Source organism: Micropterus dolomieu, linkage group LG05, assembly GCF_021292245.1.
Source record: "Micropterus dolomieu isolate WLL.071019.BEF.003 ecotype Adirondacks linkage group LG05, ASM2129224v1, whole genome shotgun sequence".
Classification (NCBI taxonomy): domain Eukaryota; kingdom Metazoa; phylum Chordata; class Actinopteri; order Centrarchiformes; family Centrarchidae; genus Micropterus; species Micropterus dolomieu.
Genome location: NC_060154.1, coordinates 20,597,114 through 20,615,603, shown reverse-complemented (window position 1 = coordinate 20,615,603; position 18,490 = coordinate 20,597,114). Strand labels below are relative to the sequence as shown.

At 42.2% G+C, this 18,490-nt stretch overlaps 1 protein-coding gene and 1 long non-coding RNA gene across 2 annotated transcripts in view; one reads left to right on the top strand and one right to left on the bottom strand.

Annotated features, from left to right (window-relative positions):
* sema6bb (sema domain, transmembrane domain (TM), and cytoplasmic domain, (semaphorin) 6Bb) overlaps nt 1–18,490 on the top strand; it is a 275,790-nt gene that overhangs the window by 55,594 nt on the left and 201,706 nt on the right. Inside the window, exons 2-5 of the mRNA XM_046049049.1 lie at nt 522–649; nt 2,195–2,309; nt 10,686–10,746; nt 10,887–10,949. Coding sequence (XP_045905005.1) covers nt 541–649; nt 2,195–2,309; nt 10,686–10,746; nt 10,887–10,949 — 348 coding nt within the window. The 5' untranslated portion in view covers nt 522–540. The remainder of the gene's footprint in view (nt 1–521; nt 650–2,194; nt 2,310–10,685; nt 10,747–10,886; nt 10,950–18,490) is intronic.
* LOC123970814 lies at nt 2,010–5,811 on the bottom strand. Its single transcript, XR_006825059.1, has 3 exons — nt 5,763–5,811; nt 4,769–4,953; nt 2,010–2,294 (listed from the first exon to the last, which is right to left on the bottom strand). It is a non-coding gene; the product is annotated as an uncharacterized LOC123970814 (long non-coding RNA).

Here is an 18,490-nt window from a genome sequence, read left to right as displayed (position 1 = left end):
CAAGCATTTAATTTAACTAAACCACCACTTCTCTCCCTCTCTCAGTCTCTTTAATATCCTGGATAATGCTTGATGTCTGGAGCGTTATTGAGCCTTTCATTGACTCTGCTTATACAGATTTTCCATTCATCTATAGGCCATATATTGCCCACTGTCTTGCCCAGTATTTCGTCCCTTCTCATCTTTCTGTGTCTTAGGCGGTGTGGTGTTTGGTGTGGTCATGTTGTACCACAGTGATTTGGCTGCATTCAGAGGTGACTGGACACTTCTACCTCAGTGGATGACTTAATCCTTCACTCTGGGAAGCTATTTATCTCCACTCACATCAGGGCAAAGAGATAGGGATGCTGTGGGAATACAAAGATAGAGCTCCACTCAAAGAAACCATCCAGACAGTTTGTTAGTTAGTTAGTCAGTGATTGAGTGAGTGAATATTTCTCTGTCCGTGTATGTTTATGCGTGTCTCAATCCTCTACTCACTCCCTTTTCTCCTTTTTCGTCTTTTTTTATTTATTTCACAGACTCCGCCGTTGTGTTACTATGGCGACAGTGGCCCCTCCCTCCTTCTTCCTGCTGTGTTGGCTGCTCCGAACGGCCAGCTCGGCGTTCCCAGAGGAACCGGGGCCCCTCAACTTCATCCCCACTGAAGGTATTGACCTCCTGACTTTCTCGCCCTCTAACCACCTACTACCCTACGTGCCTCTCTCCCAGGTCGTGATGTGTGAGGTGTGGTGTCACGCCCTAACAGGCAGTGTGTTGAATTAACAGGGAGGGCATGGAGGAGGCTTGGTGTGGGTGGTCGCGGTCAGAAATGCTCTCACACGAAGGGTGTTGATTGGTGTCCAGGTCAGGAGGTGTGGGGTCGCACTCAGGAATGAGACCAGAGTGAAGGACAGAGCTCTTGCATTCATGACTTTCACACACACACACACACACACACACACACACAGGCACGCAGACCCTCAAGAGCTCCTTACTCACTCAGACTTTGAGTCTCCACATCAGCTTGGCAGTGTCTAGCTCAGACCAGAACTTGATTGATTGCAGTTCAATAATATTGATTGATGGTTTCCCAGCTGAGTCCGGACCCTTCTCGACTTATCATTACCAAACAGTACCTCTCTAAACAGTGTAGTGTGGTTGTCAGGCTACTGGAAGCTACAGGAGTGACTGTATTAGACACAGCAGACAGGGTTTACAGCAGGTATACGTTATGGTAGATGCAGAGTTTCATCTGGATGGTCAGGCAAGACAAACAGAGGGAGTTGTGAAATCGGACACAGAGAAAAGAAAGGTGGAGAACAAGGAGCATGAATAGAAGAATGAATCACAGTGGATCCATCATAGATTCTATAGAAAGAAATTACAGGACAGAAATAAAGTAAAAGCAGCTAAAACAGAGACGAATAAGAAGAAAACAATGACTATAGACTACAGACTATAGAATGGGATATAAAGAATTTATGATAGAGCAGATAGACGGTGAAAGCACATCAGATGAAAATGCTCTCTCATTCACCTCAGTCAAGGTCAAAGACAGATAGTCATACTGGTTTTACACAGTAATCCATCTGAATTATATGTAGCTGTTATTTCTGCTTCTGTCCTCACTTTACTTTTGTTCTCTGTGTCTTTGCACATCTGTGGGAAAACATGATAAAAACATGTTGAAAATACTCCAACACTTTTATCTTTGGTTTCCCTCCCTAAAGGTTTTCCCTTCCACAATGTACAGAATCCCTCGTTCTCTGAAAGACTTTGAACATTTTGTTCAACCTTTTTGATGTCCCTGTTCCCTTTTTGAATTATCTGAATCACTTGACAGAACATGTATTGCCAAACTTCTCAACAAAAAGCAGCATGTAAATCAAACAGAAACTCTCAAATATAACAGTGACATATGAATTAAAGTTCAGACGTCTTTCATTTCCAGAAGATTTTTTGTTTCCTGTATCTCTGTTTGTGCTCTGCTCCATGTCTTTGTATGCTTAATGTAGCAGAGACATGCTACTGTTTCAAATGTTTCAAATGCAGGAGTCAAACTTCTGCTCCACATCAGCTTGAATACCTGTTACTACTGCTGAACTGTCAGACAAACTAACATAAAAACACTTTTATGTTGACTGCTTTTGCCAAAGACGGATGTCAGTTTGGGATCAGGCTTTGTGTGTTTTTGTCTCTCGTTCTCTGACAGTGGTGAGAAGACATCCAGTGTTTCTGGGCCGACCCCACCGAACTTGGCTGAGGCAAGAGCCTCTACACATCCAGAGGATCCTCCAAGTCAATCGGACGCTCTACATTGGAGCCAGGTAGAACACGCATCAGCACACACACACACACACACACACACACACACACACACACACACACTAATTAACTTTAGTATTAAGCAGTTAATATATGGCTTCATCTGCAGTAAGCATACGCTTTAAGAAATCTGTGATATGTCTTCCACCACACACACATACAAGTACAAATAAAGCAGAGCCATTTTAAGCTTTAATATCAGTTGGAGTGTCTGTTATGACTACATTTGTTGCCAAGCAACATTAGCCTTTTTCATTGGACATTATTTTAGGAGTTACAGTGTCTGAGCCTCAAACCTAAGTGTAGTAAGAAAACATATCATCAGTATTGCTATATAGAATTGCAGTAGGACTAAATGAAGATGTAACTTTGGTCAGTGTTTAAGCATGATAACTGTAGACATATTAATATGCCAATATTAGCATTCAGCTCAAATAATAATAATAAAAGAGGAGCTGCACTGCTGGGGCACCTGAGTATCCCATGAATCTATGTTCAGTTTATAATGCAAAAACAAGGCTCTGTGTAAAGTGTTTTTTTATTTTTTGGCAGCAGCAAACTCACACAAACAATCTTGACTTCTTCTGTTCTCAGGTTTTAGCACATTTGTTTACATTTGTCTTCTCATGTATCCCTGGTCAAATCAGAAAGTGGCACAGCAAGGCTCATCCACGTATCCATGAAAGTGCTGTTGCTAGCTTGTTTAAGTAGTGACTACTCAGGCTAGTTGAGCTGCTGGCAAGCTAAGAGCACACATGCTACCCAGTCTAATGAATATGCTATCTCTAGTCAGTCACAATAGTTCTCCAAACAAGCTAGCCAGCTAGCTAACTGTCAGCTAGTTAATGTTCACACTGTTTATTCAAGACATGTAGGCTATTTGTACCGTCAAGAGTGGAAGTATATTAAAACTGGATGGTGCAACACTAAGCTACAATAGCTTCCTCTGTTTTGGACTCTCCTCTCGTGTCCCATCGAGTGGATTTACTTTGCCCCTGTGAGCTAATCCACTGACAGGCAATTTTTATTGAAATGTATAGATTTCTCTGCAAAATTTGCTGCATTTAAAGGCTGACATTTGTCCCGGAAAAGGTTTCTAGTGTGTTCTCCATCCTACGATGGTTCCCATATGTCTCCTAGTCTGTTGAATGTGCTGATCACAGACAAACAGTAGCCCTGGTGGTCAGGAGAGCCAAACAAGGACAGCCTGCTCAGCTGCACCAGGTTTACACTGTAAAGCTACATCTGCTGCTCCCTAGAGCCATTCAGGAGCCGAGCTGAAACAGACTGAGCTAACAAAAAACATATACCTCAAGATTTACTGCCCATGTTGTCAAAAAATAATTTAGCTTGAAAGAAGCTAAAAAAAATGAGACACAGTCAGTTTCCACATATGGCCCTGGTTATTTTCTGTAGTGGCAGTCTGGAAGTAGACTGAAGTGGTTTCCTATAAGAGACGCCACTGTGGTCCAGGAAATGACCCAGTCCCTGGCCTCCAGCTGGCCTAACCTCACTACTGAGAATTGGTAGTAAATATATCAAACTGTGTAACATGGTTCCCGCCATTCTGTCTATGTCAAGAGGGTCTATAAGCACACACATGCAGACAGCCTGATAGTAAAACTGCCCTCAGACAACTATGGCTACTGCAGTCTGCAGGTCTGCTTTAAAATATAACCAGAGCCATGAAGCAGTCTGAGAGAGATGTTCATTTCACTTTACAGCTGCAGATATTCTTACTGAATAGAAGAAGTAAACTGATACGAATGTCTCAGCCAACCGGACAATAATGAAATGCTAGACTGACAGGCAAAAAGAGTGTTTCAAGAGTATATTTATATATTTCTTGTAAGTGGCTAATAGTGTTTGTGGCTTCTAGACATAAAAAACAGATCTGTGTGCTTGTGTGAGCCACAGACAGCCCAGCGTGGGGCAGAGTTTTAAAATGTATAATACATAAGTAAGTACCTGTGTGGTGGTATGACTGCCAAAGCTTGTACAGAGTGCATGGCCTGATAAGAAGCCTCACTCTTCCCCAAATCCTGTCACTATTAGCATAGCTGCAAGTGCTGCTAAATCCCTGCCCTAAGCACCTGCTGAGAGCAGCTACCTCTCCCTGTCTTCTTCCCATCCTGCTAAATGAAAGTAAACTATGTGCTTGGCTGGTGGTAGGTGGAGTAATGCACCTTGCTGTGTTAAGCCCCAATTCATTGCTGTCAAGATGAGCAGCTGTGGATCCTGTGGTCTCCAGGCCTCAGTCAGAACCAAAGGGCTGATCCACCCAAATATAAACCAATTGGAGAGTGTTTACCTATTGACAAGATGACCGGAGGAACGAGGCCAACTCTTGATTAACTTTGTGAAATTGTGATAAACGCGTAAGAGGTTTTTGCCATCTGGGTTTATCCATGTGTGTGTTTACGCTTTGCATTAGGTGGAAAGGGAAAGTGTGTTGACTTACTGCCAGGTTGGATGTTTCTCCGTTTAGTAGCCCACAGACGCTGACCTCAGAGGTAACCAGAGGTCACGGGGTGGTCACAGCCAGGTCAAATGCCTCATGGCAGACGGACAGGGAGACGCTCCGTTGTGGCAAAGACTGGTGAAGCTTGGGAGGTAAAGCTGGCAAGCTATTCAGCTGCAGAGTAGCTAGCAGAGAAAGTATACAGTATGCAGATGAAGGCAAGTATGTGGGGAGAGACACAAACACACAGGTGAAGATACCCACATGGACACATACCATAGGCACTGTTTCCATACTTGATATTATAAAGTACTTTAAAGTGTGCACTCTGGACTAATCCACATAGGATACTGTTTGGCAGACAAAAGTTTAAACACTTTACCAATAATAAAAGATGAGTGAAGACTGATGTGACTTAAATTACAAGTTAAAGCTGCTTTTTTTGGAAATTTAACTAGGACTGCAATTAATGATTATTTTCATTATTTATTCATTATTATTTTCATTATTATCAATTAATTTACCAATTATTTTCTTGATTAATCCATTAAGCATTTGGCATATAATAGGCCAGTTTAAGGGACAAAACTGGCATTGAACTGGAATAGACAGACAGACTAGTGTTGTAGTACTCGAGTGGTCTTAAGACCACTTTTTGATGGCCTCTTGTCTCGTTTCAGACATTGAGGACTCGGGATTTTAATTCAAGACCAGTCAAGACCATTACTTTGGGAATATCAAATTGTTTTTGCATTGTCCGATTTATTTGTTAACATCCTAACTTTGAATGGATGTAAAACGTATTGCTTCAAATGCAACCAATAACCCTAATTAAAAATGTGTTGTTACCGTTAACGACTTTCACCCCTCCCCGCGATGGTAAGCATGGAAAAGAAGTGTTGGATAAAGACGCTTATATTGATTTCAGCTCTAAGTGTTTGTATGTGGGTGTTTTAATGGGAATGTAGATTTTTTAGATCAATTTGAGAAATACCTATGATCTTGTTCCACATTTTATTGTGTGTCATGTAATGTGGGGAACTGGTCTTGGTCTTGACTCGGCCTCGCTCTCCCACGGTCTTGGTCTCGACTTGGTCTCAGCCCCTAAAAGTCTCGGTCGTGACTGGGTCTCGATAAACTCTGGTCTTGGTCTTGAATTGGTCTCAATTTGGGCGGTCATGACTACAACACTAAGACAGACCAAACTGACCTAACAAACTGATTTTCTGGAGAAATCTATGGTGGCCCGTAGGTTTCAGGCCTAATACAAAAGCCACAACACGAACACAAATCCCACAACACGAATACAAACGCCACAACACGATTACAAAAGCCACAACACAAATACAAATGCCACAACACAATTACAAAAGCCACAACACGAACAAAAAAGCCACAACACAAATACAAACGCCACAACACAAATACAAAAAGCCACAACACAAATACAAAAGGCCACAACACAAATACAAAAGGCCACAACGGAAGTGAACCAGAACGGAAGTTGACAACAAAAGAGACGCTTAGTAACAGTGGATTACTCTCCGCAGAACACAGCTACACAGTAGTATAGCGGCAGTGTAGCCGTCCCACATTCAGGAGGTCCGGGTCCGAATTGTAGAAAGAACATTCTTTTTCAGGTGTAAATGTAGGCCTACATGGAAGAAGAACTTCTTACCCGTTTGATAAAGTAATACTTTGTTCTGGTCAAATAATATACAGCGGGATATTTGTGTGAATTAAACAGCTATCTGTGCAGATTAGCATCAAAAATAGACTCAAAATGTGCTAAACAAAAAGCAAGGAGTCTCAGGTTACCACGGAGATGACTTTATACTTACTTATACAAAGGGCTGCGGAGGGTGCTGCAGAACCCCCTATTCATAGTTTTCACGTGATGTCACATTCCATGAAAAATGTTCCCTTGGAGGGCAAAAAAGACGTTATTTTCCACTGCCAGGAAGCAAGTGATACACTGTTACTATGAGTTTTTTTACTTTTGTATTGCCAAAATGCTGGAAGTAGTTGTACTTTCTGATGCACAAATCGAGGAAGAGACAAGCCTGAGCTGTGTTAGGTGAGGGATTCCCAACAAGATAAACGTAAACATTACCGCAGTCGAGTGGCGGCAGGGACCTGGCGCTTTTAACGACAGAAAAATGGCAGCTGGTGCTATAACATGGCCTAGCCTACCGCGAATGTCACGTGACTGAAAACTATGAATTGACAGGGAGGAACACTTCTAACTATTGTTACAATATGACAACATAAAATACACCATGTTAGTGCTGAATGCAAAAGATGCTCTTTATGTTATAAAGCCTAATAATTTGACATCAGCAGCTGTTCGCACTGTTTTATCACGATTAAATGAGCTACATTGGTGTGATGCGCGAATTGGCTCTGACAATATCTGAATAATCATGTACGCACAAATCATCCACCCACACTCAAACCAACTAATTATTTTCTCAGATTTATCCCACCTCTTCGGGTCCTTTTAACTTTCCAGGTGATTTCTTAATTGTGTTGATCTGATGTGTTGTGTTGATGAGTGTTTTTGTTTAACGGTTTACTTTCATGATTAGAAAGGCATCTGTCAGTCATTTTAAACGTTTCCATCGGCGCTGTAATGCCACAGCAAATAGGCTATCCTGGGACATGAAGCTAATCTGCACAGACAGCTGTTTAATTCACACAAATATCCCGCTGTGTATTATTTGACCAGAACAATTACTTATTTATCAAACGGGTAAGAAGTTCTTCTTCCATGTAGGCCTACATTTACTAATTTGGCAGACACTATTATGCGGAAAGAAGTCACCTGAAAAAGAATGTTCTTTCTACAATTCAAACCCGGACCTCCTGAATGTGGGACGGCTACACTGCCGCTATACTACTGTGTAGCTGTGTTCTGCAGAGAGTAATCCACTATTACTAAGCGTCTCCTTTGTTGTCAACTTCCATTGTGGTTCACTTCCGTATTTGTGTTGTGGCGTTTGTATTTCCGTTGTGGTTTTTGAATTTGTTTTATGCCTTTTGTGTTCGTGTTATGACTTTTGTAATTGTGTTGTGGCGTTTGTATTTGTGTTGTGGCTTTTGTAATCGTGTTGTGGCTTTTGTGTTCATGTTGTGGCGTTTGTGTTCGTGTTGTGACTTTTGTATTAGGGCTGAAACCTACGGGCCACCGTAGAAATCCGATCCAGTGACATATATCATCATATACCGAACAACGACACAGAAAGCAATACTACCAACGTTAGATAAGGTGTGGGTTAGCAAACTGTTGCTACAATTGCTGCTGTGAAGCTAACATAAAGCTAACATGCACAGAGGAGAAGAAATACCGTTTATAATCATGGAAGACTAAGAATACCGGAAAATTTATTTAATTACATCACGTGTGCTGGATTTTCTAGTTCCAGGTTTCTGTTGTAGTTTCCATTCCTTCCTTTCTTATTTCATTTTATGTATGTTGTCAGGTATTAAAATGCAGTTGTCTATGGTGTACTGTAATTGAACACCTTACATGAATTTGTTGTTGCAGCAGTGAGGGAGGCTTATGTATACAGATGTTTTTAAGCACTGTAGGTTTAATGCTTGAAAAAGGTCTTGACCATAATGTTCCTCTCTCACTGGGTAGTGGAGGATTTTACTATAGCCGCTTTTCAATTTTGAGAGCACTTCAAATTCAATTGTTAGAATTTAGTACGTAATATCGAACTGGGACACGGCTACTTACACACCCTGGTACATGCAAACTCACACGCAGACATGCCATAGAGTACTCTGCTTCAGTCAGCAGAACTGTCACTGGTTAACTAGATGGTCAGCTCAAATCTTTTCATTTCTGTTTCATCCAGTGAAGCAGCTTCTCCTGCAAACTCTCTTGTTTGCAGGCTCAGAAAGGCCCAGCGCTGCTCACACTGAACCACAGTCAGGCCACAATAGCAAGATGAAGGTTAGGAAAACTAAAAAGAAATATAGGAAAACTTAGCGGTTTAAGATGTCTTGACCTTGAGTCTGCCGATGTCAGGTGGGCCAGAAGGAGAAAGTTCATGAGCCAGTCAAGTTAGAAATGATTCTTTGTTGACTTTGTATTAGCCAGGTCATAAAGGGTCGGAGGACTTTATGAAATAACAGCTCAAGCACGCACACATCCTACACACATATACACACATACACACACATTCACAAGGCCAGACAAAGAGACGGAAATAGGAGACTTTAGATTTGTAGGTTTTAGGGCTGGATTTGAAGTTGTGACGTGATGAGTCGAGGCTATTAAAGGCTGTGCACATGTCCTGCAACATAAAGAAAAATTAAATCTCTACACAGTTCACATGTTGAATCATAACTGGTACATGGAGTGCACATTAAATCCACTAACACACATATAAACAAACAAAAACGTACAGGCGTTGCATCATTCAAACAACCTGGAAGGACAGAGAAGAGATGGAGAGAGAAAGAGAAGCAGCAGCATAAATAATTCCCCCTCCTCTGCACTATCAGAGGCAACAGTGCTGGCTGCCAGCCGCTCTGACTAGGAGGCCTGCTGCTATATTAATTATGTTAATACTGAGACAACGCTGAAGCATCCTGGATGAGATTATGCCTCACACTCTGGCTCACTCCACTGTTTGGAGAATGCTTAAACTCTGACCTGTTAAGCAGGGACGCACTGAGCAAGTGTTTGGTGATTTCGCACTTCTTCGCCACTTAGTCGTTGTCCTGTTCTGCGAGGTTGAGCAAGAGCGGGAATCTTTTAACAAACCGACAGGAAGTGAGGATGAATTATTCAGGAGTGGAGTAACCTGATGGCCTACCTGTGCTCTCATCATGCACGCATTCTCACAGCTCTCTCGTTCAGAAAAAACAGATACAAACACACATTGATACTCACACACACTCGGGTGGTACGAATACTCACATTGGCAGGCGCTCGTACATGGATGCACACATGATGAGGCCTCCCTCTGTCAAAGAAAGAGGAGAAACTAAGAGAAGTTGCTGCACAGATGGGAGGCAGAGCTGGGTCAGAGATGGGATCGATACTGCTGCAGTAACACGGCTATGGCAGATTTACAGATTAGTCCATTCAGAGCCTGGCCCTTTGCTTGTATGAAGCCCAAGCTTCAGATTCATCCCAGCAGATACCAAGACCTTGATCAATATGCAAACGTCAGCTTTTAGCTGCCTAGCCCAACTCTCATTTAGCTGGCATTTTCACAGGAACGTCCAAGGTTACAGCAGAATTATCAGCAGATTAAGAGTGTGAGAAAAGCAGTGTTTGGTAATATCATTAATACATGCATGGTATTTGACCACATGTAGGCTGCATGTGGAGGTGTGCAAGCATCAGTATAACAACTTGATTAAATCATCCATTAATTCAATTTCAAGCTTTTTAATAAGACTGATAAGCTGAATTTGGGGCCTTTGAGCAAATTCGATGCAGCAAGTCAAGTTTAATGAGCGGAGGCAAAAGGCAAAGGGGAAATATGAGAAGTCATTATGTAGTCGGGTACTATTCTCATATATATCAGGAGAAATGGAAGACATTGTAAAGCTGTTCCCTAATCTCTAAGGGTCTGATCAACTTCAAACGAATAGATGTTTCTAATATGTATGCATTACATAGCTGTATGAGTTACTTAGTCGTAAAATGGCACAGATTCAATATATAGCGGAAATATTCATACTCAGAGTTTGCATTAAGTGTGTGGCTTGGATTTAATCCAAAAGAAAATCTGCATCGACCTGCACTGTCTTGAGCTAGCAATAATGTCTATGCTATACTTCTGCTGTGAAACTGGTATTCATGGTTTGCTTAGTGTGATGTCTTGCCTTACCTTAAGCTTTGGCTAGTGCTGTGTTGGTGACTGCCACTCTTTATCTGTCTTTCTCTCTCCAGAGATGACCTTTTCCGTGTGGAGCTGGACATCGTTGCAGGAGACGAGATGTTCTACAGCAAGGTGAGTACCTTCTCAAGAGACACCAATAGCATTTACAACCTTTGGGTGGATGTAATACTTGCCGTTAGGCTGCAAAATGTCATTTTCTACTACAGAGAAATGCAAATGTAGGTAACCAGCAATGTTTTTTTTATGTATAGAAACGAACATGGGAGTCTAACAAGAATGACATCAGGATCTGCAGGATGAAGGGCAAACACGAGGTGAGACAGTGTGTCTGTTTCTCCATCTATCTCCATCCTTTCTTTTTAAAACAGACATATTCTTGATCTTTCTGGGTCTCTCAAAACAGCGCGAAAACAGTGCATTAAACCTACATTAATTGATTTTTGTTTTGGCAACATGCGGGCAGTTCAGCTACCTGGCTCTGCATCTGTAATATCTGGCTCTTTAGGTGCTACACTTTAAGGCTAAATGCTTCAAACATTGTCTGTCTACTGCTTGGTGCTAGGCATGTAGTGCTGTGGGTTTATTAGAACGTTTGTTGCTTGAAACAGCTGGATGCCGTGGCTGATAATGAGGTTCTTGAGAATGAACCAAAACAATGAACTAAAAGATGCAAAAATGCTTTGTATAATTGTGGAGCCAAGTCGTAAATGTTTTTGGGTTTGTCTTTTAGCAACCACTTTCATACACAAGAAGGAATTTGATCCATTGTTAATATAAATATTTTAATTATAGCTACATTAAGGGGTGTCATCATAATAATGACAAAACACTTACTTTAAAATGACAGAGCTGTTTGTAATTCATCCATCCATCCATCGTCAACCGCTTATCCTGTGTACAGGGTCGCGGGGGGGCTGGAGCCAATCCCAGCTGACATTGGGCGCAACACGGGGTACACCCTCGACAGGTCGCCAGTCCATCACAGGGCGTTTGTAATTCAAATAATAATAATACTTTTAAAAACCATTTATAGCCAAAACACTCATTTTCCGAGTTGTTTCTCAGAGTAATCAACAGTGTCAATAAATTGCAGTCTGATCAAGGTCGCTGGTTCAACCCCCGAAAAGACCCTCCCTCCTTACCACCACTGGGTCCCTTGAGCAAGGCCCTTAATCCCAACCACTCCATTGGAGCTGCTCAGTGGCCAGCAGAGCACACTGTGTGCTGTGTCCAGCTGTGAATTTGTGTAAGGTTAAAAAATTTACATACAACATATACATCCTGTAGAATTGCAGATCAGTTGTATTGGATGGCAGTTTGTTAGTGAAATATGTTAAACTCGTGTCAAGTCACTCAGAGCTTTTGTGATACGCTATCTCTTCTTCTTACACACATTATTAAGGCACATGTTTTACCGTTCTGCCTGGAGCTTTGGTTTCATTGTGCCAGTCATCTGACTGTCATGCCTGCTGGCGCAGCCTCAAGAAGGAGGGGGCTTTGACTGTGTATTATATCATTGTCCCTGATCATAACCACCATCACACCCACACACAAACACACACACACACACACACACACACACACACACACACACACACACACACACACACACACACACAACACACACACACACACACACATTGATCAGAAGAACAGAGCCACTCCTACCTATACACCAATTGTTCTGCCATCATGAGTTGGGAATGCGGTTTGTGCCCTCCGAAAATGCAGGTGGGCGTCAGGAAGTCGATGCGGTGAGGAAGAGATGGAGTGAAACGTCCCAGCAGCCACCATCAGCCCACGCCTGAATACCTCTTATATCTCCAACACACACATTCCTAGCTGCTGTCTGCCACACATAAGCAGCTCGTATTCAGTGTCTGTGTGTGTGTGTGTGTGTATGTTGGTGTGTGTAGTGGTGATGGTTGGCGGGGGGACACATGGGCTCTGTCCCCTCCAGGCAGAGGGAAAAAATGACTTATTTAACACAGTGAGAGAACACCTGACATTAAATCTGTGTGAGACAGTGCCAGACAGAAACACAATGGAGAATAGAGGGACAGTGACAAAAAGCTAGGCTGAAAGGAGGGGAGGGAGAGTGAGAGGTGAGGGAGAGGAGGCGGGTAGATGAAGAAGGAGAGGAGAGGAAAGGAAGGTAAGAGGATAGGAGAGAGGGAGTGTGTCGGTCCCTGTTGTCCAGCCCCGAGGAGAGCTGTGGGGCTGACTGAGATATGAAAGGTCTTCTTGCCCCTAATGACTGTGCTGGCTGGTGAGGCTGTGAGTCACACGGCAATGTGAGGAAGATAAGAACACCGCCAGGTCCTCTCAGTCAGCTCTCTGGGCTCAGACACATATGAATGCATGTGCTTGTACACACAAGCAAAGTCACACACAATTACACACGCTCACTAGGGTACAGCCAAAATGGGTTTCATATCAAGTCAACACAGATATTTTTAAGTTACTATAGTGAGGTTTTTTTTAACTAAATTGTGGTAAAAGTTGGAACTACACATATATGGCAATATGATGTTGTCCTGTACAACAAAAACTCAAAAATTACTGTAGAGTATTTTTTAAAATACATTTAAAGGTCTTAGCAAAGTTTACATTCACTGTTTAAACCAAAATAGTGTTTTGTTTAATGTATTTCTTTTCTCAGAAAACATCAATATCAACATAATCTTTTAAACAATTTGACACTTTTATTGTTCACATTCATGTTCCCAGCATGTTGCTGGTGCATTGCTACTTTTGTTGGCACATTATGTCCGTCAGCGGAGTCAGTGCAGGAATGTGCATTTATAATACCTGGGAATCCCTTTTATCAAAAGTGCAGCTTAATGAGGCTTGGCTTTAATAAAGTAATCAAATTAGACTCAAGTGAGCAGAGCATTTCTTTCTTAATAGTTGATTATTTGGCCTTCATTCAATGAAGAATTGTGTTGGACATTTTCTTTAAAAAATATTGAGCTAAAGCGCTGAAATAAAATCAGCAAATTGCTAAGCTGCAATGGAGCCTTTAAGACACAATTTAAGATATATTTTGAGGTTATAATCAAAGATAAGAATTTTAATTTTTTTTAAAATGTAGATTTCGTTTATTTAAATGCATTTGATTTCTGGGATGTTGTTTTTGTTTCACCTTGTTGCTATTTTGCTCATTATGTTGGAGATTGAGCTGACTGAATATTTAACAAAAGAACAATCTTGTTCTGACTCTATGCATGCATGGAGGTTCTTACATACATGTAGGTGGGCCCACCGGCCCACATCTACATTATATATACTTAATGTTCATGCATATTCATGATTTTGAGTTAATTTTTTGAAATCTGCTCTTTGTTTCTCTCTCCTACACATACGTGAACACAATTTAAAAAGAAAATCTCAACAAACACAGCTGTCAAGCAATCATTTTCTGTGTGCCTCCTTCCCCCTCAATGCCCTCCCATCCCCTTTTTCTCTCCTCCACTTCATCTCCTGAAAATGTCCTGTTCTGCTTGGGGGATGGTTGTGTCAGATGTGACACATTCACCTCCTCGTAATTGGTTTTGTAATTAAATGTTTCTGCTTGGTTGATCACAAAGGACATAGTATTCTCCCTAATTAGGCTGAAAATTCAATATCCTAATTCTTTCACCTTTTTTCTACTCCCGTGTTGACCAAACGATTGTTGATGAATGCAACAGTCAGCCTCGCTGTCACTCACTCTACATATTCCTGTCATATTTTCCTTTGTCCTTTGCTTTCCGCTGTCGCTTTATCTCTCCTGCATGAGCCCTTTTCATGTCTTTCTCTGGCATTCCTTCCCCTTCTCTCAACCTTTCCCTTTCTCTTCTTATGAAAGCAAAAGAGAGCAAGAGATAGAGGGTGAGACGTTCCCCAGAGGTGGCTCTGTGCCAACACATCAGGCCATGGCAGCGTGGCATGCACATGCAGTCCTTATAGAACGCTTTTAAAGAGCGTTTGGGCATCGTTATAAGCAGCACTTAGCGAGATTGTTTGATCAATATTGCGTTGATCTTGCTCTCTAAGGAGGTTTTCAATTGTCCAACCCAAATGCCTTTTCTGGGTTGGGCAGGCAGAAGAATCAGTTTCACAGTTGTTGTTTTTTTGGCTACTAAATTAATCAATTTGAAATGCCGCATGTGGAGTCACTTTTTTTCCTTGTAGTTTTAGTCCTTTTTTCAATCTCACCAGAACTTGATATTTATAAAGTAGTATTGTGCTCTCTGCCTTTCGTGTCGCTGTACATTGAAGTCTTTGCGCAACCTTTATTGTATGTTTTGTATAATGGCCCATTGTTACATTCCCCAGAAATCTGTACTTTTGAGACTATCCCCGAGCTCAGAACACAATGCTTACGTGCAAGAAGGCCAAAAACCTCAAATATGGAGAACTGAAGATTTCGCTCACCTAATTCCAATTCAACAATGTAATGATGAAACCGAGACATAAATTTTCCAGATGTTTGCGCAGTATTTATTTCCCTTTAATTACTTCTGATACCTATTTTCCTTTATTTTTGATTTATCTTCACTTTTTGTGCTGTAATTATTTGGCATGTATTTGGACTTAGGAATCTACAGCTGTGAACTACATATCCTATGTGTACTACAAAGCACACATCAACCTTTTAGTGTAAGGTGATGAAGGTTAAGTGACTAAAAGCTGGCTGTATCATAAAATACCTGCCCACGTGTGCGGAGCCTTCTTTTTCATATATTCCCAATAAGCTAGTTTTCCTACAGGCAGAGAAAACAATATCACATGTAAAGTGACAATTTGTCACTGATTATCTCAGCAGGTTGTCAGACAGAGAGCTGTCCAGGGGCGACTCAGGTTAAGTGTTTTGGGCAAGGATTGAATGGTGGTGTGGGTGTGTTTGTAAATGTCTGGTGTGTGTGTGTGTGTGTGTGTGTGTGTGTGGGTGTGTGTGTATGTTTCCATCAGCGAGTGGAGCTCAGCTGACCCCACGATCTGTAGGTCTTGTTGCAGGTCGGCTCCACCGCTGAGGATGCCACATGGCTGATGGGCCTGGAAAAACTCTCTGGTCCTGTCTGTATCTTCCTTTCTCTCTCTTTATTTTTTTGCCTCCAATCTCTATTATCTCACTTTCCCTCCCTCTCTCCCCCTGGTGTCTAATGTTTGTTTGTGGCCTGTGGTGTGTTCAGTCAGAATTACAATCAAAAGGGAAAGAAGGGTTGCAGAGGGACGCGGATTAGCTTTAACATGCTGAGTAAGACCGCAGCACTCAGAACAGCACATTGCTGCTAATTTGGTACCGCTGTTAATTTATCTTCCGCCCACATGCACACAAAGACACACACACACACATGCACGCACGCACACATACTGTCTTCTTGTCAGGGTGAGTCACTATTTTCAGTCAAAATTGTGCGTCAGGGATTTTTCTGGAAATGACAATCCTGTTGTTAATGAGTGGAGAAGAGGGCTCGCCAAACCTTTGTGTAAGTGAGTGTGTATTGTGTATACAGTACGTGTGTGTGTCAGTGTGTGGAAGAGTTCTGGCTCAATGGCGACTCTTGGCACAGCAATGTTCTCTTCTCCCTGGTCGCTAACATCAGGGGACCAGCCAGGCATGTAATGGAAACTTTAGAGATTTAGAGGAGCAGCTTGCTAAATACGACCCCCTGATGTACTGCCTTAGATGGCTTCTATTGTAGGAACATTACTAAAGCAGGTCATCATGATAACTTTTATGAGAGAATGAAAAATGCTGTGGTATTTTTTTTTTTTTGTGGAAGATTTTACGATGTATAAACCTGTTTTGTATTTCGGTTAGACCAAACATGGGAATGCTGATTGTAGCCAGAGGTAAAACCCCATGTTCGTTTAGGTTTCTGGATAAAGTCTCATCATTAGACCAAACATTGAGCTCGGGCTTAGGCCAAATGAAAAGGCTGTTTATCATCGCAGACTAAAGGTTGAGTTCCGGACAATAGATGGAAAGCAGATGCAGAAGGCCGAGCCTCCTCAGTTGTAATGCTGCAGGTTGTTATGAGCAGATGTGTTGTAGCAACAGAGAACTTGTGTGTGTGAAGGATCACTTGCATTTATATGTCTACGAATGCTTTTGGTTTGTCTAAGGAGCATTTCTGTGCCTGTGCCGAGAATCCAAGAGGCGAGGTATGCACTTGCTTGGTCAACATCTGCGGAGTAGAATGAGCTTGTCTTAAAAGCAAGAAACCTGCTGCCTGTGTAGCATCTAGTTTAAATAAATGCAGATTAGCATGTGCAAACTTGCTCACACATACACACACACACACACACACACACACACACACACACACACAGTCTCAAACACACTCTCTCTCACACACAAAAACACACTTTTGCACCACCACTCCCTGTCTTTTCACACTCTCATTCTTCTGTACATTTCCATACCATTCACAGCTACGTCCATATTTACACTCAGGCGCGTGCTCCTGTGTAATTCATCTGTGCTGCAGATTAATTTTTCAGAGCCCAGGCAGCTCTGCCGCTGTCAGTAAGAGGAGCAGGAAGAGGAGGAGGAGGGCTGCAGTCGTCTGGGTTTTGAGAAGGCTTGCCAGCCAGCACAGGTGGCGTTTTGTCTGGATTCTGCCCAGGGAGTGAGGGAGCAGAGAGAGGGGAGGAGGGAGAAAGGAGAAGAAGGAGGCACCAGGATGTACAGCATTTGGATTCATATATAATTGTTTAATTCAGTGATTCACTCCTTGATCCTTTGTAATTGGTTTATTTTTTTTTATTGTGGAAACCGTAGTAAAAGCTTAATCCTGCTGACTGAATTGGGCTCTGAAAAAAGACCCATACCTGGAGGTGCCAAATAGCTTTGCAGAATTGATGAATATGGGTTAATGAACAGCATGTATACAGCAGGGGATGAATTTTGTTGATGTCTATAAAGTGCAAATGGCAATCAAAACTCAATAGTTGAAATGTTACTAAGGATCTAACCCTTGTTTTTATCCTCTAGTCATGAAATGTTTCATTATATGTGTACAAGCACTGCCAAATGCACACATTTGCACAGTGGTTTGGCTCTTCTAAGTATCTCTCCCCTCTCTTAGTTGCTGGCAGTGGGACTGGGTTGTTATTAAGAGTGCTTCATCTGGCTTTGTGATTACAGCTTTGACCAAGCAGACAGACTGCAACCCCACCGACAAACAGCATGCAAATGATTCTCACACACGAGTATGCATCTGTGCTGTTATACACACACAGATATAAGCACCAGACACACATGAACACATGCTGTATGTGGGGGGAGTGACACACACACCCAAATCCTGTCACTGCCGCTCCTCAATTTGTCACATAGTGCTGCGCCATTAGAAATTTACACCTCAAACTTGACACACCCCCTGCACACACACACACACACACACACCTATCGAGATGGGGACATCTCATTGACATAATGCATTCCCTAGCCCCTTATCCTAACCTTAACCATCACAACTACATACCTAACCTGAACCCTAAATACAAGTCTTACCCCTCAAACAGCAGTCTACATTTGGGGACCTCATTTTTTGTCCTCACAGTGACACCACTCCCCATCAGTTAGTGTGCGTTCAGGTTGAAGTCCCCACCGGGATATAAAAACACGAAACACACACACACACACACACACACACACACACACACACACACACACGCACACGCACACACACACACACACACACACACACACACTGTCTTTACACTCACACATGAAATCACTTCCTTCTTTCCAGTTTTTTGCTGCTGAAAAACGAGATCCCTGTGGTGACTGAAGTGGGAAGGTGGAGGGGTAAAAGGGTGTGGGGTGGAGCATCTGGAATAACACTCACCCACCTCTCAT